This window comes from Neovison vison, chromosome 7 (assembly GCF_020171115.1).
Source record: "Neovison vison isolate M4711 chromosome 7, ASM_NN_V1, whole genome shotgun sequence".
NCBI classification, from domain to species: Eukaryota; Metazoa; Chordata; class Mammalia; order Carnivora; family Mustelidae; genus Neogale; species Neogale vison.
This window is the reverse complement of record NC_058097.1, coordinates 27,220,823-27,244,738: the sequence shown is the minus strand read 5'-3', so window position 1 is coordinate 27,244,738 and position 23,916 is coordinate 27,220,823. Positions and strand designations below refer to the sequence as shown.

Here is a 23,916-nt window from a genome sequence, read left to right as displayed (position 1 = left end):
CAGAAATCCAACAAAACCTGAATAATTTCGACCAAACTGGAAAAGATTTACTACCAATTTGAATGAAAGAAAAACGATAATGCAGGACACAGCACCTACAGACCGGTGATAAGCAAGCTGGCATTTTTTTGAAGGGGAAGGAGGAAGTAGCAAACCCCTTTAAAAACCTAATGAAAGCTAAGGACACTCTCCAAAAAAAAATCATGTTAAGCACAGACACTTAAACAGAACCCCTCAGCCTTCATTAGGACCATTAATTTTCTCTACCTACAACTATCAGTTTATAATTATAAAATGTATATTTTATAATTGTATAAAAATGTATAAAATGCATAAAAAGCATAGTAGTAAAAATGTATAAAAATATAAAAATATATAAATGTGACTGTATAAAAAGCATAGTAGAACTAAGTAAAAATCTATGATCCTCGCTATAGGATAAAGGTCAATTAGCTAAATCAAGGGTGACACTTTGTATATCAATATGCAAGTTTTGCTTTTTGGTCTTTTTTTGTAGTTAGTGGAACAGAAGCCTGACTCCTAGACAGCTTCTTTAAGTGGCAAAAAGCAACGACAAGTGGCTAGGACGGTTTCTGAGGCCAGTGCCCTCAAGATTTCTGATCCAAACTCTCGGACACCACCTGACTACACTTTGCAGGATCCCAGCATTCTGAGGGCTCAGACTCCCTTCTGTTGTGTTTGCTGCCCTTTTAGAATGTTCACGAGCCACTGGTTCTTTATCCTCTTCTCCTTTCTTCCTTCAGAATATCCTAATTCAGTTTTCTGTTTCCATTTTGCCCAATCCTGGAGAACCAGCAGCAAATACATATCCTAAGAATGCCAAAACTACAATGGGTAAGGGCAATCGGTAGGAAAATAAAGCTTGAACTTCATTTAGGTTCTACTATATGAGTAATTCCAATCACGGAGAATCCAGCCAAGTTCTCTAACATCTGATTTTAAGTTCACCGTCAGAAATGTGCCCAAGAAGTACTTAATTTGAATGAAGAAGAAAAGTTATAAAAATCTTGTTTGGGTACTTCATTTAATCTATTTAATACATATGATGAGGAGGCAGACAAGGAAAAGTTCAAATCCTGACCACACAACTTCACAGCCATGATGGTGTGTGAGTAATTTATTTTATTTTTTATTTATTTGTGTGTGTGTGTGTGTGTGTGTGTGTGAGTAATTTAACAAAGAAACAACACCAGAGGCATCTGGGTGGTTCAGTCAGTTAAACGTCTGCCTTCAGCTCCGGTCATGATCCCAGGTTATGGTCCTGGGAGCCCCACGTTAGGCTCCCAGCTCCCTTCTCCCTCTCCCTCTTTTCTCTCTCTCTCTCTCAAATAAATGAATAAATTAAATATTTTTTAAAAAAAGAAAGAAACTTAACACCAGTTTCCTCATCGGTAAAGAGGAATAATAGTAATATCTTCCTAATAGGGCTGTTTTTTTTTTTTTAAAGATTTTATTTATTTATTTGACAGAAATCACAAGTAGATGGAGAGGCAGGCAGAGAGAGAGAGAGGGAAGCAGGCTCCCTGCTGAGCAGAGAGCCCGATGCGGGACTCGATCCCAGGACCCTGAGATCATGACCTGAGCCGAAGGCAGCGGCTTAACCCACTGAGCCACCCAGGCGCCCCCTAATAGGGCTGTTATAGGAGTAAATGAGTTAGTTTATGTAAAGCACTTAGAACAGTATCTGGCATCTATTAAGTGCACCATAAATGGTTACTATTATTAGTGTTATTATTATTATCAATATGCATTAACTCATTAAAAGAAAGGCCTTTATGTATTCCACAATTTTTCTCTATTTAATCAGTCTGTTCAAAATATATCTTTTTTCCCCTGTTCCCAACACCTCCTCCCAACTCTCAGAATGTATCTTGATACAGGATTTTTAAGTGCATCCTTCTCTGTAATGTGCAATTCTGTTTAACCCCCACAGTTTTTACCCCAAAACTGTCTGGATTGTAGGAAGAGGTCCCAGAATTCTCATCTGATGTGACTTTTCATGGTGCTGATCAGTCTTGCCCAAGGTTACCATGACTCTGATGTGACACTCCTTACCTCTGTTTCTGTCATTTCTGCCACAATCTCATCTTCTTTAAAAACTCGGATATCAAAATCCTCTGACCCGACGAGAAGCTGAAAGGGAAAAGAATCATGCATAGTTAGTGCAACAAGTGAACACAGCAGAATTTCCGTAAATAAAACAAAAAAACTGCACAACACTTTTTACACTGCTACTGCTACCTGAGAGTTTCAATCTCCTGAGAATCTGGTACTCAGGAAGGTTTTCCCATTGGGAAAGTCCCCAGGTTCAGTTAGTGAAGAAAAAGTGGCCATTACAGATTTTATCTGCACATCGGGATGCACATTGTGCCAGAACATGTCCTTCCACCAAGAAGGTGAAAACACGCCCTGGCTCGGTGCCCTTCTCTGCCTGCAGACAGAAGCCCCGTCTCAAATGCCGGAGACCAGTAGCCACGGGCAAGAGACAGGTAAGTCAATGCCTGACACAGCACTTGGTGGTCCGCTCAAGAAACTGACTCCTAGAGGAACCATCAGAGTAATTTCAAAGGCTAAGAGCCCATTTCTCTCAAACTTTTAGATTCATGAAAATGTTAGCCACAATTGAAAACGACTTATTAATACGGTCTCAAAGCATCAGAAGTGAGTTGTAAGATTGTGAATATGGCTGTGGTCGCATCAACTGTTCTGCCCCCTCTCTCTGTCCTGTGTCTTTGAAACATCATGGCCTTGATCTTTGTATTAGATTAACACAAGTGATGTATTGTTCAAAAGAGGAGAAAAATAAATGAGGCCAGTTAGCTTGTCATTTAGGCAAGAGAGCACCAAAATCAACCAAGAGAAGCTAAAGCTTCTCTTAACACTAATGTCATTGTCATAGGAAAATTATTCTGCTGAACACACAAGATAAGTATCTACTCCTCCACACACCTCTTTCTTACCATCACCGTCAAAGTCACATAAGGCCAAGGAATGAACATTATCTCCAGTAACCTGAAAATAAAACCAAAGCTCATTAATATGCCATCTTTTTTTCACTTAATCCAAATACATTAGCTACATGAAGAGGATTATACAAACCATCAATGGGTATTATTCAAATTACAAATCTTCTTTTTTTAATGTACAGAATTATAAATAAGATTATATTTCATTTTTCTTATTCATTATAGTCAATGGTAAAAAACAAACAAAGCATAAAGAGCATTAAAAGTAAAAATGCTTAAGAGGATTAAGAGAATGTTTTGTTCTTCATACCGTCCAAAAGAGATCATTTCCTTCATGATCAAAACCCTGCAGAGCACAATTTCCACCAATAATGGCAAGAGGGGGGGAAATGTCTCCCAGTGTTCCTAGCACAATTGCATTGGCCCCATCTGCAACCTGAGGAGGACAAAAAAAGACATAAAAATCTCAGATTCAGTGATGCACAGGCACAGAGGAAGGAACATATATCCTTATTTTTATTTGGATATTCAAATCTCTCTGTCATCATTTGTGAGAAGCCACACGGTCTCCTGAGAGGCAGGACAGAGCCATGCACTGAGGACAGTCACTGTGGCTTATGTACACTTCTACGAGGATGAGCAGAGATCCAGGATTGACTTGGGCTGCTGGCCTCTCACTAATCTGCCACCAATAAACTGCTACAGAATCTGAGGCTCTCTAGAACTGTTCTAGAGGCCAAATGCTTGACAGAATCAAACTTATGCTTTTAAAACACCCAAGTTTTTACAACCCGTATTAACCATGTCGGATGGAAATCTTTTTAATACTTATTACCTAGTTCTCTTGCTACCACTCTTTTTAATTGTAAAGTTCCTGAGAAGTACAAAGAATAATAAAATACCTACATCCCCACCATCTAGAATTAATGTATATTCTAGACTTCTTGAATAAAGCATATAAGCATAATTTAATTTATTTTTTAAAAATTCAAGGATATCTTTGGAAATACAAATTGTTTATTATACATGAAAATAGCCCTTATTTATATAATCTGCATATAGGAAAACTATAAAAAAAAGATTGGCCATAAAGGAGAGAAAAATTCATTAGAAATTAAAACTGCTAAATGGCCAATCAAAAGATAAAAAAGGTAATACAATAAAAATAAAAATAAAAAAGTAAACAATAAACTGGAAGAATGCCTATAATATCTAATGTAATATTAATTATATTCTTTTGTAAATAAAATAGAAGAGGTAATAGAAAGCAAATAAATAAGAAAAGGATAAATACCCAAATCAAAAAAAGAACAAGAAATTCACAAGAAATACATATCACCATTGAACATGAAAATCTTTATTCTCACAATGTATTATTTTTAATTTTCAGATTTGAAAGATGAAAAATAATATTATCCACTGTTGGCCAGGGTGTGATAAAACAGGCACTCTCATAGTCTGTGGGGAGGTGGGTAATAGACTCTGTAGAGAACAATTTAGCAATACTTATCAAAAATCTCATTTTAAAAAGGCATTTATGGGGTGCCTTGGTGGCTCAGTTGGTTAAGTAACTGCCTTCAGCTCAGGTCATGATCCCACAGTCCCAGGATCAAGTCCCACATCAGGCTCCCAGCTCCATGAGGAGTCTGCTTCTGCCTCTGACATTCTCCCCTCTCATGCTCTCTCCCATTGTCGCTCTCAAATAAATAAGTAAAATCTTTAAAAATAAAAATTAAAAATTAAAAAGGCCTTTATGCAATCTGAAGAGAAACCAGAGTAAAAAAGCCTTTACCTCAGCAGTTGCAGAGGTGCATTCTTAAGGTCATTAATTATGTGTCAACTTGGCTAGTCAATGGTACCCAGATATTGAATCAAGTATTATTCTAGGGCACCTGGGTGGCTCAGTGGGTTGAGCCGCTGCCTTCGGCTCAGGTCATGATCTCAGGGTCCTGGGATCAAGTCCCGTGTCGGGCTCTCTGCTCAGCAGGGAGCCTGCTTCCCTCTCTCTCTCTCTGCCTGCCTCTCTGTCTACTGTGATCTCTCTCTATCAAATAAGTAAATAAAATCTTTTAAAAAAAAGTATTATTCTAGTAGGAGTTTCTATGAAGGTTTCTTTTTAATGAGATTAACATTTAAATCAGCAGACTCTGAGCAAAGCAGATTGCCCTTGACAATACAGGTGGGCTGCACCCAATCAGTTGAAGGCTTTAATAGAAAAAAAGACTGACCTCCCTGGAGGAAGGATTCTGCCACCAGACTGTCCTTGGACTCCAGTTTCAACATCATCTCTTCCCTGGGTGATGCCTAATCTGCAAATTTTGGACTTGCCAGCCTCCACAACTGGGTGAGCCAATTCCTTAAAATAAACCATGCAATCTCTCTCTCTTCCTATATGTACATATACACATCCTACACTCAATTTCAGTCTTCCACAAAAATACATGAGGAATATCTTTGTGATCCTGAAATAGACAAAGACTTCTCAGGACGGAAAGAGCACTACTAAAGAAAAAACCAAACAGCTAGACCTTCCAACAAAATCAGAAACTTTTGCTCATCAAAAGACACCTACTTATTGGAATGAGCCACGTACTGGGAGAAGATATTTGTTATATATATTGTTATTTACTGTATATATTGTAAATGTTTATATATGTGTGTGTGTGTGTATGAATTTGTATCCAATATACCCCAAAAAAATCTACAAATTAATAATACACTCAAAGTATCAATAAAAAAACAGGCAAAAGACCTATTTATTAGACACTTTACAAAAGAATTCAAATAAGTGGGAACTAAGCACAATAAAAGGTGTGTTTTTTCTTTACAAAACAACTGGATTGTATCTTTTAAGTGGGTGAATTATATGGCATGTGAATTAGATCTTAATATATGTTAACATAAGTTGTAGAGGAAAAGGCTACATGTATATAGTATGATCCCATTTTATAAAAAAATTCACTTAGTAAAATCAGTTTAAGAGTTGTGTTACTTCTAGATGGAGAAATTATAAGTTCTTTTTTTTTTGCTTCCCTATCTTTTCCACAATAAAAACGAATAACTTGGGTAAAAAGCTGCAGTAGCCTGTAGATGGCAGAGCACAGTATGTGCTTTTCCTATAAACTACTATACTACACTTAAATGCAAAGCTACCAGGAGGTCTGATCACTGACTTCCTGACTCCTGGCTGAGCTCTCACTACATCCTGACAGGTGGTGTAGCACAGATGTGCCTCATGGGGGACAAGCTGGAGTGGCAACCGTGGTTACCAACCATGAGGAAACAAGGAAACAAGGTAGTGTCAGGCAGAATGCAGATGGAAATGGAAAAATCTCTGAGTTCTTTACATTAAGAGAGCCATACAATATGCAAACCAAAATACCATCTCTCACCGTCTCATCTCTTTCAAGTGTAAAATACCAATGGCCATTCATGAGTAATGGGAATGTTACAGTTATGAAGGGGTATACTTACCTCTCTGTAGAACAAGTCTGAATTATTGTAGACATCATAAGCCAGAAGATTAGTCTGTGTCCCCACTAAAAGAGCATCATACCCAAGTTCTGGGTTCAGTGCTCCTGCAGTCAGGCAGCTGACTGCCTGGTTAATGTTGAGAAGTGAAACATCAGATTCCAGGGGGCTCTGGAAGACCCTGGAGGCACTGAAATGCTGGCTCCGGGTATGAGGATTGTGAATAAAAACCTAAAACAGAAACAATTAATTACATCCCTTTAAGATACCAAAAAAGGGGGGTGCCTGGGTGGCTCAGCGGGTTAAAGCCTCTGCCTTCAGCTCAGGTCATGATCCCAGAGTTCTGGGATCGAGCCCTGTGTCGGGCTCTCTGCTCAGCAGGGAGCCTACTTCCTGCTCTCTCTCTCTCTCTCTGCCTGCCTCTCCGCCTACTTGTGATTTCTGTCAAATAAATAAATAAAATCTTAAAAAAAAAAAAAAAAGATACCAAAAAAGGGGCGCCTGGGTGGCTCAGTGGGTTGAAGCCTGAGCCTTTGGCTCAGGTCGTGGTCCCGGGGTCCTGGGATCAGGCCCCACATGGCTCTCTGCTCAGCAGGGAGCCTGCTTCCCCCTCTCTCTGCCTACCTCTCTGCCTACTTGTGATCTCTGTCTGTCAGATAAATGAGTAAAATCTTAAAAAAAAAAAAAGTTTAAGATACCAAAAAAGTAAAATTAACATACATGTTCTAAGAGACCCAGGGTATTAATAGCCTCCTCCTGGTCAACCTGTGGGAAAGTGCTACCAGATACAATGTGATTGCTTCACACAAAGATGATCACATAACATACTTCCTATAGTATCTGTCATCCAAGCACCTAATACATTCACTTCCTAACCCTTAAAATTGGTTTCAGGGGTGCCTGGCTGGCTCATTTGAAAGAGCATGTGACTCTTGTTCTTGGGGTTTTAAATTCAAGCCCCGTGTTGGGTATAGAGATTACTTAAATAAGTAAAACTTACAAAAAAAAAAAACAAAAACCTGGTTGTTTTAAGGGTTAAAACTGATAGTTTCAGGGGCACCTGGGTGGCTCAGTGGTTTAAAGCCTCTGCCTTCCACTGAGGTCGTGATCCCAGGGTTCTGGGATCGAGCCCCTCAGCAGGGAGCCTGCTTCCCTTCCTTTCCCTCTGCCTGCCTCTCTGCCTACTTGTGATCTCTGTCTGTCAAATAAATAAATAAAATCTTTAAAAAAAAAAAAACAATAGTTTTAAAGCCTGGTTGTTCATAGATCTGTTTTACAAAATTAAACTGAGTCGGGCACCTGGGTGGCTCAGTGGGTTAAGCCGCTGCCTTCGGCTCAGGTCATGATCTCAGGGTCCTGGGATCGAGTCCCGCATCGGGCTCTCTGCTCAGCAGGGAGCCTGCTTCCTCCTCTCTCTCTCTGCCTGCCTCTCTGCCTCCTTGTGATCTCTGTCTGTCAAATAAATAAATAAAATCTTTAAAAAAAAAAATTAAACTGAGTCATGCGGTCAAACTTTTTCAAGGTTTCATGGTCTGTACTAGTAATACAGAATTAAAAATTAGTCCAAAGTTAATTAACTTAGCAGTTTCAACTTTCATAGATATAATCACCCCAAGAAGGGTCACTGTTAGTGGGGTAAGAGGATGTTAGATATTAAAATGGCTTGTGGTCATCCAAAAGGGCACAGTACAAAACAGCCATGTGGCATATCTGTAATATTAATAATTCATTAGGGAAATCTTCCCTGTCTAAAATATGCAAAGTAAAAAAGGGTAGGAAACACTGTACTAGAGATCTCTTAAACCTTTTAAAATTCACTCATTTTTAGGGGCGCCTGGGTGGCTCAGTGGTTAAGCCTCTGCCTTCAGCTCAGGGTCATGATCCCAGGGTCCTGGGATGGAGCCCCACATCGGACTCTCTGCTCGGCAGGGAGACTGCTTCCTCCCCCCGTCTCTCTGCCTGCCTCTCTGCCTACTTGTGATCTCTGTCTGTTAAATAAATAAATAAAATCTTTAAAAATATTTTTCACTGATTTTTAAATATGTATTTCATCCCTTCAATAGAAATCCAAAGATTAATTTTATTATTATCAAACAAGACAGCCTGCTCAACAACAAATAATTTTCAAAGGAATTGATCAGAAATATACAGAAAAGGTACATAGCTATGGAATATCGTGTTGATGTCCTCATTTGTGTAATACCTTACAACTGGCTTTTATAAACATTACTGCATTATTGATCCTCACAACAAGCCCTGGTTTACAGATGAGGTCAGAAGGGTAAAAGCCGTTTCCCAAGGTCTGATGACTGGTAAGTGACAGGGCTAAGACCTGATGCCTGGCATCTGGTTCCAGAACCTACGCTCCAGCCACCATGTCTTACTTCCTTTTAGAACAGTTTGGAACAAAAGAATTCTTTCAGAGTCTTCCAGTAATTAGACAGGCTGAGGGAGAACAGGAGCGGAAATCACTTATGGACTTCATGTTCACTGCAGTTGGAACAGAGTTTGGAGTTTGTGGCCAAGAGCAGAAAGACTCCCAGGAGCAGACTTCTCCCTAATTCCCCTCCTGCTGTTCGAGTCTCCAGGAGACCTACTTGTCTCTCGGGCATGGAAAAAGTCAAGCTCAATCACACAGCAAATGGATCGCTCCCCATGTCTTCAGCCAAAGGACTGGCTGAAGTTCATGGAACATCTGTTCTAGCTGAGGGGATGCTGCTGACAGTAGAAATTCAACGGCTCCCCTCAGCCCCATGGTAAGAGGAAAAATGTCCCCAGAGGAAAACAAAATGTTCATCTTGCAAAAAACTCCTTTTTAAAATATTGCTCAAACAAAACAAAAATAAAATCCTTGCTCAGGCTCAGAGACCAGATCCCAGTAACTCAGAGTCATGTTCCCAACATAATCTCATTTATAATAACAAAATCCTGGTTCTAGAGATGTGGGCTCCAGTGGTCAAGCAGGGCATTAGCCTTACCTGGAATGTTTGTTATTATTGTCTTGTTGTTGCTTAATTACTTTTAAAAGAGAGTATATTCCTGTATTATTTGGATCATAAAATGTCACCGTTTTTTTAAAGTCTCAATATAAAATATCAGGTCCTAACTTTTGAGACTTGTTTAAAGTTCTAAACAAAATATCCAATTACACAGGTCACACAGGACTTTTTTTTTCTTTCTCTCCTCTCTCTCTCTCTATTTTTTTTAACTGCAGAAACAGACCTAGACTCCAGGGTCCCTGCCTTCCACTCTCAGTCACATTCTAATGAAAGGGCTTCCCTAGACACCTGGGCCTGACCTTCCTGCTTCTCCATTTACACTCACCTCCCTGCTTCTCTGCTGCAGTACCAGTCAGAGTTATGCCTTATCTTAAAATATTAATCAAACCCCACCACCCGAAAACAATGGTCTTTACACAGCCTACCTGCCCTATATGACCCGGCCCCTGACTACCTCACTGCTTCCTTCATTCCATTCCAGCCCCACAACCTCGTGTTCCTAGAACACACCAAGCATATTTCCACCTCAAGGCCTTTGCACTTGCTGATCCCTCTGCTGGGAAGGCACCTACCCCACAGACCTGCAGGGCTCTGTCTTCCCTTTCTTCAAATCTCTGATCTACAGTTATCTTATCAGAGGCCTATGGAGCACCCTATCTAAAATAGCAATCTCCCTCATTCCCATCCCCTCACTATTTTACCCCTAGGGAGACATTATCTGTGTGTTATTTATATGTAAATATAAATACATTTTAACACATAAATAAAATATATAAATATAAAATATTTAATTTTTTTCTCCCCCTGGTGTCTAGCTCCCCCTTTCAAACATAAACCCCAAATGAGTGAGACTTGCCAATTTCATCCTTGCAACTATGAAGCTAAGAACGGTGCTTAGTAGTAAGCCCTTATCAAATAAGGGGCAGAATCAATATCCACAGCACATTTTCAGCCCACTTATTTAGCTGCTATGCGCCCACGAAACCAATATGATTTTTTTTTTTTTGCATTTGCAGTACTTCTTAACAATAACTAACATTATCACATGCCAGGCCCTATGCCAGGGCATTCTTCTTCATTACAGTACCTAATGAAAAGGAATCATTACTTCCTACTTATGTATCCCAAGGCATATCATCTAACATACAGCATAGGTGGAAATGACTTGAAAACTATAAAACATTATATAAATGTTAGCTTATTAAATTTACACTGGGTCAAGAACAGGTGCCTTACCTTTCATTTCCACCACTTTCTAGTTGCATGACCTCGTGCATTACTTTGAACCTCTCTGAATCCCTATTCTAGTCAGTGAAGTGGGAGTCACAACAACAAAATAACTACTAACAATGAATGACTTACATGCCTACATTTCCCACACCCCAAGCGCTTTACATGTATTAACTTACTTAGTCCTCTTAACAATCCTATGTGGTAGATACTATTATTAAGTACTTTGCCCAAGGTCATGAAATTAGTAGGTACTGGAGCTAGGATCACACCTTTGCTATGCTGCTGCCCTTGGCATTGTAGCAGGATGCCGAGATAATTCGTGTAATGAAGCTCTGTACCTGTTAAATGCTATTACGCTTGGTGTCACTGTATTCCACGAATTTTGGTCATGCCTCCATCAGTAGAGTGCCTTGATATGCCTTGTCTGCTGGGTTTTAAGCTTTGCGAAACAGGGATTTCAGCTTTATCTCTGAACCCCCAACATCTAGCCCAAAAGAGGTGTTCAGTAAGTCTCCTGAATGTTAAATGGCCATTTCATTTCTGTGACTTCCACACCTTGGACAGCATCCAGCACACAGTAAGCACCCAACAAGTACTTAGTGAATAAATTACAGGAAAAAAACGTAAATGTACATGGATAAAGATCAAGTGCAATTTGAATCATTGAATTTTGGGGTCTTTGTATGTTTTTCCGTAAAGTTGTTTGGTTCGAGAGGCAATATAAAATAGTGGAAGGAGCTCCCGAGTGACGGAGAGAGAGAGAGGAGGCCCTGGCTCCACTACCGCTCTTAATCCTAACAAAACGCCTTCACACCTGGGGACTTTTCTTCCCTAAGCTCCCTATCTGCACAGGGGCTCCAACACTCTCCGAGTCTAAGTGCCTGTAGACAAGTAAAGTTAACTCCTCGGAAAAGGCCTTCAGGCAAGACCCCATTATTTTTCGTTATTCTGCGCTGGCCTGGGAGCTAGAGACTGCGAGCCGGTTGCCGGGCAACCGTGGCTGGGGGCGGGGTCGCAGGATGAAGGGCGGGTTCGCAGGGGCGCGGCCGGCGGAGATCCTGGGGACTCGAGGGACCCAGACTCCGTGCGGTGGGAGCGGTTACCTTGCCCGCTTGGGTGGCGGCTGCCAGGCACGGGTGAGTCCCGTCGTAGCGCCCTATGGCCACCATGCGGGGGCTGATTTTGTGGCGCAGTTTCAGGGTGAACACGGGCAGCAGCATGATGGCGGCGGCTCAGGGGAAGAGGGCCGGCGGCCCTAGGCTTGCGCTGCGGAGCCGGCCTCACCCGCCGCGGTGCGGGGCTCCGGGACCGGAGTAGCTCGTCTCCAGCTGCTTTAAGCCTGGCGCGAAACAGCGCGGGATCCGGATGGCCCCCACCAAGACCTCCCGCTCTTTCTGCGGCTGCGCAGGCCCACCTCGCCTCTTCTGCGGCTGCGCAGGCTCCGCCCGGGTCCGTCTGCTGCTGTGTGGTGGGGCGTCGCGCGGAGCTGAGGAATAGGTAGTTTCTCTTCTCGCTGCTGTAAGTTTACCTCATTCCAGTTCACTGTACGAACGTGTCTGAGCGGTTACACCCGCGGGACTTCTCCCGGCACCACAACCAAGCTGCACGCCTGCGGGTTCCACACACAAGTACCCCACGCTCCCAAAGGGCCTTAGTTCAGGAAAGGTGTCTTGAATGCCTTCTCTCCCAATTGATTTAGCTATTAGTGGGGGCAAACCACTGTAGTTACCTGCGCTAGGTATACCCATCCTTTCCAAATAAATAAAAATCGTGCTTTAGACTCTCATATTTAAGTAGTCCAGCCTCCCTTGTAAAATTCCCTATATATTTTTAAATGAAAATATACAACATAGAAAAGTCACAAAACCTCCCGACATTCATTCAAATATACTATGTGTTAGATCCTGTTCTAGAGGATAGAGGTTTAGCCGTCAACGTACTAGCTTACTGCTCTACTGGAGCTCTCCTGGCACTGACTAGTCAGCAGAGACCAGCACAAAACCTGAAATACATGTAGTAGGTCATTTAATGATGAGAACCATAAAACAAAAGGGGGGAAAGAGGGATAGAGATCCCAAGTGATATTTAGGTAAGGAAAGTGAGGGAGCCATCCTGGAGGAAGAGTGTTTCAGCAGGCGCAAAGGCCCTGAGCACTCCCTTTGGCTGCCTTCTAGAAACAGACATTTAGAAGTGAGGGATGAGGGAGACCTGGGTGGCTCAGTTGGTTAAGCAGCTTGCCTTCGGCTGGGGTCATGATCCCAGTGCCCTGGGTTCAAGTCGTACATCTGGCTCCTTGCTCACAGGGAGCCTGCTTCTCTCTCTGCCTCTGCCTGCCATGCTGCCTGCTTGTGCTCTCTCTCTCTGAGAAATAAATAAAATATTTTTTTAAAAAAAAGTGAGGGATGAGATGAGTAGGAACCAACAGAGGAGACTGAGAAGGAGCAGCCATTGAGGAAGTAGGACCAGGACAATATAGTGTTCTGGAAGCCGAGGGAAGACGGAGAGAAGAAAAACAACTGTGTCAGATGCTGAAAGATGAGTTCTAGAATATTCTTGTTACTTAGATTCTGCAATTACAGCTGTACAAATGAGCGTCTTTCCTAAAGCCTACTGTTGCATCTGTGAGCTGGTGTATCCTCCTTGGGAGATCATGTCAAAAGACTGAATTTGAAGGCCTTGATGAAATGTAAGACCTGAGACAATGGCCCTCTGCAGTCATGGCCCTCCTTGACTCTGAGTTCCCCCAGGCCCTTTCTGCCCCACCACCTCCTCTGTCACCCATCAAGACATCACAGTTCGTAGCAGTTCCCCAACCAGCCTCAGAGTAGAAATTGCCTTGGCTTGTCCCCCTGTCCTCATCCATCAGACCTTAATTTGCTCTGTAAAGTATCCTTCCCCTCTGCCCCATAATCTACCTCCACAAAGTTGTCAGCAAACTGAATCCACTTTGCTAATATCTAATCTTTCCCATGAACAGCTTGAAGGAAATGGATCTCTAACAGAGAACACTTTAGGCAGTAAGTTTTCAGACAGTCTCCATATGCCAGGCTGTGTTCAAGGACCTATGAAAACAGCGGTGGACGAGAAAGATGTAATCGGTGTCCCTGTGGAGTTTACAACCTGGAGGAGGTAAGGAGCAACAAACATTACACGTGAAAGCCAATAAGATTGTTTTGTCTGGTCATAGACTGATGTGCTGGATGGGGGAAAGGCTCTCAGAAGAAATTTGAACTAAGATCTTGATGACAAGAAAGCAGCAGCCATTAGAAGATGTGGGGGAATGGCTTTCCAGACAGAGGCAACAATAAAGGGAAAGGCCCTGGTTGGGTATGTTCCAAGATCAGAAAGAAGATATCATGGCTGGAACCTAGTGAGTGAGAAAGAGGTCACATCACCTCAGGCTGTGAGCCACACCAAGGAGCTTGCGTTTTACTCTTTAGCAGGCAAACAAGTCCATGTCTTACTGGATTTCCATGTAACGCTGGCCTTGGCCTCCATCCACCCAGCGAAGCCTTACTCACTTTATGGACTGCCTTGGTGGCCTTCACCTTTATAGTTTCTCTTCCTCACAGGACATTACAATCAGCAGCAGCATCACTAACATTTCATTTTCTATGTGCCACCATTTCTAAGTAATTCATGGGGATCCGCTCACTTAATTCTACAATAAACCTGTGAGGCAGGTGCTACTGTTAGCCCATTCTACAGATGACAAAACTTTTCCTCTGTCAGCTCCTCCCTTCGTAATTCTTCATCGGTGCCCCAGTTTCAACCAAAGAAAGTTCAAGCACTTTGACAGCTTATAGAGATCAAATTCTGACCACTACTGGCCTCTGCAAGCCTCCTTTTCTGCCACCCCTTGCCTCAAACCTGATCCCTTCTTAGATGCTGTCTCTAGCTTCCCCACCTTTGCTCACATTGGCCCTCTGCCTAGAATGTCCTTCCCTTTCATGGGTCCCCTGTAAATCACATCATTTGCCATATTGGAGCCATTCGAGTCTTTGGATCACAATCCTAGTTAGGATCAGCAAGGATCCCCAAAAGGGTAGATAATCCCCATCCTCCTTGACAAACACTGATCAGAACAGAGGACCTGGGAAGACTGTCCTCCAAGGAAAAACAGCCAGGAGAGACTGGCCCAGAAATGACTCTCCCTCTACCAACAGTCCCAGTGTTCTCTACCTCCCCCTTCTGACACCCTCCCCCACCCCACAAAGAATCACTGGTTCTTCAGAGGGGACAATTGCCATCTTCACATGAGTGAGACCTGGAGTTCCTGAGGACCCAGGACTTGTGGGGAGTTGCTGGTGGGCTCTAGGTTGACAGCACTACCTAGTGGGTAAGCCCACAAGTCTTGAAGTATGAAGAAGACCTGAGTTCAGATTTCTCCTCCATCAGTGAGGCTCAGGCCTATCATTGAATGCTATGCTAATGCTCATATGTACTGAGTGCCTTCTCTGTGCCAGGCACTTGACATACACACACTCACTTGCTTAATCCTCACAGCCACCCTCTGAGGCAGATTCTCTCATCATCCCCATTTTACAAGAATGGAAACTGAGTCACGGGAGGTTGGATCATCCCAGCCCAAGGTCACACAGCTGGTAAGTGGCAGAGCCAGGATGGCACACCCAGGTGGTCTGGCTCCAGGCCTTGAGCTATGAACCACAGCACGTATCATAGTGTCTCCCGCAGTGAACTTCCTGAGCTCCAGCATCCTCTTCTAGAAAAGAGAAGTATCTGGAGTACTACTTCTGGGGAGTGTTGTGATAATTATACAAATTAATATGAGTAAAACAATGCCCTGCCTTAATAAGGGCTCCCATAAACGGTTATTATGATTATTAATGATTATTATGAGTTTTTTATGATTTCCCCCTTGGTCAGAAGGCTGCCTTTGACTTGTTAGGGTCGTTATTGTAATAAGTTTGGTGTCTTTTTTTTTCTTTTTTTATCCTCTCTCTCTCTCTCTCTTTTTTTTTTTTTTTTTTTTAGCAAGTACCATTGTTTCCAGTTCTGTCTCAGCCCCCCACCCCCCAGGAGAAAACTCACCTAGCTGGACAAGGTCTGGTGGGAACTAGGTGAGACCAGGGTTGGAAAGCTCACTTCCCTGGGCCACACCTGCCCCGCCCCCACCCTCCACATGCTCACCTTGCTATGTGAGGCAGCCCCACTAGAGGGTGTGCAGGTGTAAAGAACGGAGGTTAGTGCACCTCAGGACTCTGGATTACAGGCCTGGAGGCAGGCCTCATGAGAGGGCCCCTCTGGACAGAAGGTCTCCAACTGTCAGTCAAGGGGTTGACTTCTGGAGAGAGGACTGGGACAGGGGGCCACCTAGAAGAGGACTTTTGACTTTTCTTTTGTGTGCTGTGGTGTTTGCTGTTTTCACGGCAAGGTTGTACTTTTATAATAAACACACACACACTTTTGCTTTATTAACATATAATGTATTATTTGCTTCAGGGGTACAGGTCTGTGAATCATCAGTCTTACACAATTCACAGCACTCACCATAGCACATACCCTCCCCAGTGTTCATCACCCAACCACCCTATCCCTCCCTGGCTACCCCCTGGCAACCCTCGGTTTATTTCCTGAGATTGAGAATCTCTTATGGTTTGTCTCCCTCTGGATCCCACCTTGTTTCATTTTTTCCCTCCCTAGCCCCCATGACCCCCACCCTGCCTCTCAAATTCCTCAAATCAGAGAGATCATATGATAATTGTCTTTCTCTGATTGACTTATTTCACTAAGCATAATACCCTATAGTTCCATCCACATCGTTGCAAATGGCAAGATTTTATTTTCTTCGATGGCTGCATAGTATTCCATTGTATGTATATACCACATCTTCTTTATCCTTTCATCTGTTGATGGACATCCAGGTTCTTTCCATAGTTTGGCTATTGTGGACATTGCTGCTATAAATATTCGGGTGCACATGCCCCATCGGATCACTACATTTGTATCTTTAGGGTAAATACCCAGTAGTGCGATTGTTGGGTCATAGGGTAGCTCCATTTTCAACTTTTTGAGGAACCTTCCTGCTGTTTTCCAGAGTGGATGCACCAGATTGCATTCCCACCAGCAGTATAGGAGGGTTCCCCTTTCTCCACATCCTCTCCAACGTCTATAGTTTCCTGACTTGTTAATTCTAGCCATTCTGACTGGTATGAGATGGTATCTTACTGTCGTTTTGATTTGTATTTCCCTGATACCGAGTAATGTTGAGCACCTTTTCATTGTCTTTTGGCTGTTTGGATCTCTTCTTTGCAGAAATGTCTGTTCCTGTCTTCTGCCCATTTCTTGACTGGATTATTTGTTCTTTGGATGTTGAGCTTGATAAGGTCTTTATAGATTTTGGATACTAGCCCTTCATCTGATATGTCATTTGAAAATATCTTCTCCCATTCTGTCAGTTGTCTTTTGGTTTTGTTGAGTGTTTCCTTTGCTGTGCAAAAGCTTTTGATCTTGATGAAGCCCCAATAGTTGATTTTTGCCCTTGCTTCCTTCCCTTGCCTTTGGCGATATTTCTAGGAAGAAGTTGCTGCAGCTGAGGTGGAAGAGGTTGCTGCCTGTGTTCTCCTCAAGGATTTGGATGGATTCCTGTCTCACATTGAGGTCTTTCATTCACTCTGAGTCTATTTTTGTGTGTGGTGTAAGGAAATGGTACAGTTTCATTCTTCTGCAAGTGGCTGTCTAATTTTCCCAACACCACTAGTTGAAGAGACTTTTTTCCCGTTGGACATTCTTTCCTGCTTGTCGAAGATGAGTTGACCATAGAGTTGAGGGTCCATTTCTGGACTCTCTGTTCTGTCCCATTGACCTATGTGTCTGTTTTTGTGCCAGTACCGTACTGTCTTGATGATTACAGCTGTGTAAGGGAGCTTAAAGTCTCGAATTATGATGCCACCAACTTTGGTTTTCTTTTTTAACATTCCTCTGGGTATTCTGGGTCTTTTTTGGTTCCATATAAATTTTAGGATTATTTGTTCCATTTCTTTGAAAAAAAATTGATGGTATTTTGATAGGGATTGCATTAAATCACACACACACACACACACACTTTAAAATAAATCAGTGTGACGGGCGCCTGGGTGGCTCAGTTATTTGGTCATCTGCTTTCTGCTCAGGTCATGATCTCAGGGTCCTGGGATCAAGCCCTAGGTCAGGCTTCCTGCTCAGCAAGAGGTTCTGTTTCTCCCTCTCCGTCTTCCCCTCCTCTTTCCCCAACTTGTGCTCACATTCTCTCTCTCAAATAAATAAATAAAATTTTCTAAAAATATAAAATAAAATAAAGTAGTGTGCAAGTGGAGGATGTCTGTGAATTTCAGAGATCCAGACCCACAGCCCTTCCCCATACCATTGCCCAGAAACTGCCTATAAAGGACCCCAGTCTTGAATTTCCCCCAGATTAAGGGGAGTGGCTATGAGGATCTCTCTCCAGCTCCCAGAGGGGCAGGGGTCAGAGACCACTGGAGCAGAGCAGGCATCACAGGGTCCAGCTCTGTAAGAACACTCCAAGAGCAGCCTTTCCAGGGGTCCCCTCCTTCAACCCTTAATCACCTGACCCCATCAGCTGACCCTGGGATGGGTCTGCCGCGGTCCGTAGGGGTGAGGCTGTCTGTCTGGGTGTGCTGTTAGCCTATTTCACACATGTGAGTGGTGAGAAAGTGAAGAATCATAGTCCAGGCCACTTACTTAGCAGCATGTCCCATATAAAAAAGAGCAGAAACTGCTCCTTCTGGAAGGTAGACAGGAGAAAATGTACCAACTACTACTACCCATAATTTATAGTAGAAGCTAACACTTGTTGAGCGCCTACTAGGTACCAGACTGCTAAATTCCTTACTTGTATTATTATGTCTCTTAATCCTCACAGTAATGCTATGAGATAGGTAATATTATCCCCATTTTACAGATGCAGAAACTAATTTCAACTCCAATTATGTTCTGCACTGCCCCCCACCACCCACGCATGTCACCAAACTGGTAGGAAACCTGGTAAACACCATCTCAACCAGGTAATCAAGATGGATAATGAGGTAAAGTCACATTGTCATGCAAAAGCATTTCACCTCTGTTGTACTTTCCCCTAAAACCTGAAAGCCCTATCTGCTCACGAGAAAACAAGAGATAAACCCAAAATGAAAGATAATCTACAAAATACCTGGCCATACGCCTCAAAACTGCCCAGATGATGAAAAGCAAAGAAAAACTAAGAAATTGTCATGGAACGGACAAGATTTGATCTTGGAGGAGAAAAAGAACATCAGTGAGAAAACTGGGGGAGTCTGACTAGAGTTTATAATTTGGGTGATAATACTGTACCAATGTCAATGAAAGGCTTTTGACAGATGTCCTATGATTATGTAAGTTGGTACCGTGGCAGGGGGGACTGGATGAAGAGTCTGCAGGAAGTCTCGCATAGTGCTGGGGATCAGGATGGTCCTGGGAGGTAGGATAAGGGACATAAGGGAACTTTTTGGGGTGAAAAGAATGTTACATATTTTGATGGTGGTGGTAGTTACATAGATGTATATATCTCTCAAAACTAAAAAACTCATCAAACTGTACATTTTAAATAATTTTGTTGTATGTAAATTATGCCTCCAAGAAGTAGGTTTTTTGTTTTGTTTTGTTTTGTTTAAGTTTTTATTTAAATTCCAGTTAGTTGACATCCAGCGTCATATTAGTTTCAGGTACATAATATAGTGATTGAACACTTCTGTACAACACCCAGAGCGCATCACAAGTGCCCTCCTTAATCCTCGTCACCTGTTCAACCCAACCTCCCACCCACCTCCCCTCTGGTAACCATCAGTTTGTTCGCTATAGTTAAGAATCTGTTTCTCGGTTTGCCTCTCTTTTTTCCCTTTGTTCATGTGTTTTGTTTCTTAAATTCTTAAAATACAAATACATCACATGGTATTTGTGTTTCTCTGACTTATTTCACTCAGCATAATACACTCTAACTTCCTCCATGTTATTGCAAAGAGCAAGATTTCATTCTTTTTATGGGTGAGTAATATTCCATTGTGTAAACACCACCTCTTCTTTATCCATTCATCAATTGATGGATGCTTGGTCTATTTCCATAATTTAGTTATTGTAGATAATGCTGCTGTAAAGATCAGGGCACATGTACCCTGTTGAATTAGTATTTTTGTATTCTTTGGGTAAACACCTAGTAGTGCAATTGCTGGATTATAGGGTAGTTCTATTTTTAACTTTTTGATGAACCTCCATACTCTTTTCTAGAGTGGCTGCATCAATTTAAATTCCACCATCTTTTTATGTGTCTGTTGGCCATCTGCACATCTTCTTTGGAGAAACGTCTGGTCGTGTCTTCTGCCCTTTTTGCTTTTTTTGGGGGGGGGTGCTGGGTGCCCATTTTTAATTGGATTATTTGGTTTTGGGGTATTGAGTTTGAAAAGTTCTTTATGTATTTTCCATACTAACTCTTTATCAGATATGTCATTTGCAAATATCTTCTCCCATTCAATAGGTCACCTTTTAGTTTTGTCAATTGTTCCCTTTGCTGTGCAGAAGCTTTCTAATCCCAATAGTTTATTTTTGCTTTTGTTTCCCTTGCCTCAGGAGACATATCTAGAAGGAAGTTGCTATGGCCAATGTCAAAAAGGTAACTGCCTCTGTTCTCCTCTAGGATTTTTATGGGTTCAGGTCTCACATTTAGGTCTTAATCAATTTTGAATTTGTTTTTGTGTATGGTGTAAGAAGTTGGTCCAGTTTCATTCTTTTGCATATTGCTGTCCAGTTTTCCCAACACCATTTGTTGAAGACACTATCTTTATCCCATTGTATTCTTTCCTGTAACATTATAAGAAGGCAGGTGTACAAAACAGTACCATCCTTTCTTCCAAAGGTCTAGAATGGAAAATGCCAAAGCTTCTTCTCAATATGCTCTTCTCTCTGAACCCCAGACTGGCCTAGCTTAGCCTTCCAAGAGTGGAGGCATTGCCCAAGGAAAAGATGCCTGGAAGCTCTACCTTAATCCACAAGTTTCATTGGGACTTCTTGGGCTCACCTGAGACCAGAAGTAGGTTTTTTTAATTGTTTAAATATAAATTTAATTTAAAATTTTAAAAAATTTTACATCAATTTTTAAGTCACTCCCATACATAAAATCCTTCAATGGCTTCCCATTACACAGTAAATAAAATCCAAAATCTTAACTTGGCCTATAGAGCTCTGGTGTCTGTGAACCAGCACAGTACACCAAATGTGACCTTGCCTCAGGACCTTTGCACCTGGAGCTCCCTCCACCTGGAATCCTCTGCCCCCCAGATCTTGTCAAGTCTGGCTCCCACAAATCAGTTAGGTCTCAAATCAATACCTCTCTCCTCCAAGAGGCCTACCCCACCACCCAGCTCTCTCTCTCCCTAGCTGCTTGATTTTCTTCAAAGTGTTTATCTCTTTCTGAGAATATCTTATTTACTTATTTCTTTACTTGTTTTTTTGTCTGGCTCTCCACGCACAAATGCAAGCTTTGCAAGGGTCTTGGCCACTTCAGATAGGGAAACCCAATAACTAGCAACTTCACCCCCAGCCCCACCTAAAGAGAAAGAGAGAAGGGTAGATAGAAGTCAGGCAGGAGAAAGCAGAAGTATGACTTTATCCCCTGTAAGAACTGATCATGGGGAATGTGACTTCTCTTTGCCAAAAAAAGGAACTTCCTCACTCTGAATGCCTGAATCAGAGAGATTTGTCCATCCCTGGAGAACCACAGGGCAAGTCCTGGGTCAGGCCCCTTTAATCACACATCAAGGAGTAAAGCAGACCAGCTCTGTAGAGGAGGCTGAGATGCTAGCCCAGGAATAAGAGGGGCGAAAGACTTGGGGACTGTCATACAACATTCTCGCTCTCTCACGAGAAACATCCCAGCCTAACATCATCCAAGCACCTTCACCGGTTTCTGGCACATAGTGGGAGCTCTGCAAATATCTGGTGAATGAATGATAGTCTAATTCAAATAAATCAATATCACATTGTATATACCTACTACACCACCTTAGAGTCTTTTCTACCTGGAATGCTCCGCCCCCTTCCCCCCCAGATCTTGTCCAGCCTGGTTCCCATGTGTCAGTCAGATGTCAGCTCAGTGGCCCCCTCTTCAGAGAGGCATACCCTGAGCCCCCAGGCAGTCACTCCCTCATTTCCCTGCTTTGTGTCTCCCCACTGACACATTCTAAAGAGATTGTATGGTTTTGTACTAATAAGCATGAGAAGGGGTGCATCTTTTTTTCTTGTTTTGCACCATGACACACACAAGACCATGCCTGAGATTCTGGACTTGATTCTGAATATGATTCTGGATGAGCCGGAGATTCCCAAAGAGAAGGGAAGCTATGGGGAATTGATCACCATTTGCACACAAATGAGGACCAACCAGGGCTTCATTTTTTATTTTAAATAAACAGCAATAAAGCAATGCTGTGCATCACACCTTCAGTTATATAAAGACCTACTCAGTAAGTTACTTTTCAAGACTCTTTAGGAAAATAAAAGATTCGGTCCAGCAGGATTCCAATATAATAGCCTTGCCAAACAATTTACTCAAAGAAACACATTTCAGCTAATTTTTGTTGATGTTCTTTCCAACATTCTCTGGCTTGAAGGATAAGCTTTGGATTCTGAAATACCTATATAACTGACATAAATTGTGTTGTTGTTTTTTAATCTACAAATCTACTCATGACTGATGAATAACTCCTTCTGCTTTCATCAACGTCTGCCAAGCCCATGGTGGTAAATGGTACCCATCAGAAGGCATGAGTAGAGGTGTGCTGACAGTGACAAGCCAGTCCTACCAGGGCAACGAGGACTGGGAACCTTCAAATGATTTTGAAATTAGAGAAGGCCAAGGCACCCAAGAGGTAACCCAAGAGGTAAGCCCAGCACCCAAGGAAAGGAGGAACCAGCTCTTGGCCCAGCCGGCCCCCAGGGTGCAGATCAAAGCTGATAGCTGGAATCTGTTCCAGTTTCCAAGGAGTGTGCTCTTTATAGTCCCCTGGAGCCATACCTGGGTGTGGGCAGCATCAGACGCTGGCTGAGGCTTGACTCAGCTTTAGTAATTACCCATTTGGGTAGGAAGCCAACGGCTGGGGCACCTGTTCTGGAAGGCTGAGTTTTTCTATCTTGGTATAAATTCTTGTAGCTGAAAGTACTGCGCAGCTTTGCAGATCTAAGCCCCGTATCTTCAGGGGGCAGAGCAGGCTAAAGAAGTTCCAAATCCCATGTCTGTGACCATGGCGTTTCCCAGTAGGAAAGGGGAGAGATCACCAGCTTCAGCTTCTTTTTTTTTTTTTTTAAAGATTTTATTTATTTATTTGACAGAGAGAGATCACAAGCAGGCAGAGAGGCAGGCAGAGAGAGAGGAGGAAGCAGGCTCCCTGCTGAGCAGAGAGCCCGATGCGGGCCTCGATCCCAGGACCCTGAGATCATGACCTGAGCCGAAGGCAGCGGCTTAACCCACTGAGCCACCCAGGCGCCCCCCAGCTTCAGCTTCTGACCATGAAGCCTGTTTGAACAATTCCTGTGACTGGGATGCCTACAATTCACACGATTCTCAGAAATCTCTTATTTTATTTTATATTATTTACATAAATCTGTTTATTGAATATATATATGATATACATATATAAATCATATATAGAGACTTACGTAAATAATCTCTTACTCACGACACTGTGCTGAGCCACATCAGTCTCTCTGTGGAAATAGGCAGGTTGACTTCATCACTCGTCCTGTGTTGGCTCTTTGGGTATCTGAAGACGTATCCTCATCCTTTCATGGCTTCTTTGTGCTGAACACCCCCAGATGGACCCTTCAAGTCTTCCTTGGAGTGTATGGGCACACCTTACCATGACTTCTTGCTCGAGAAGACGGCAGATGGGATATCTTTTAAATGCCCCCTCCTGCCCAGCCCACACACACAAGTCCTTCCCCTCACCTGCCGAATTCTCCAGAAGCAACACCAGGAAACAAAGATCAGGGCTTTTTTTTTTTTTTTTTCTTTTTAAGAATAGGCAGAAGAGAACTGGCTAAGATGCTAAGGCTTGATGGGTCCCTGCAAGACACAGAGGCACGTTCTCAACCAGGATGTGAGAAACTGAACCAAGGGACCATTTACAGAGGTATGGGCAGGACTAGAGAAACCCACACAGGGTCAGGAGGCAGCAGGGGAAGCTGTGACCACCTGGCAT

General features: G+C 42.6%; 1 protein-coding gene and 1 long non-coding RNA gene across 2 annotated transcripts in view; one reads left to right on the top strand and one right to left on the bottom strand.

Moving 5' to 3' along the window:
• Positions 1–12,062, bottom strand: part of BBS2 (Bardet-Biedl syndrome 2) — a 29,962-nt gene extending 17,900 nt beyond the window's left edge. Inside the window, exons 1-5 of the mRNA XM_044256109.1 lie at positions 11,794–12,062; positions 6,462–6,689; positions 3,298–3,423; positions 2,971–3,033; positions 2,077–2,154 (exon numbers count right to left, since the gene is read on the bottom strand). Of these exons, the coding sequence (XP_044112044.1) occupies positions 2,077–2,154; positions 2,971–3,033; positions 3,298–3,423; positions 6,462–6,689; positions 11,794–11,910 (612 nt within the window). The 5' untranslated portion in view covers positions 11,911–12,062. The remainder of the gene's footprint in view (positions 1–2,076; positions 2,155–2,970; positions 3,034–3,297; positions 3,424–6,461; positions 6,690–11,793) is intronic.
• Positions 12,063–12,159: 97 nt separating this feature from the next.
• LOC122913785 lies at positions 12,160–15,289 on the top strand. Its single transcript, XR_006385739.1, has 3 exons — positions 12,160–12,208; positions 13,668–13,819; positions 15,197–15,289. It is a non-coding gene; the product is annotated as an uncharacterized LOC122913785 (long non-coding RNA).
• Positions 15,290–23,916: the final 8,627 nt, after the last annotated feature.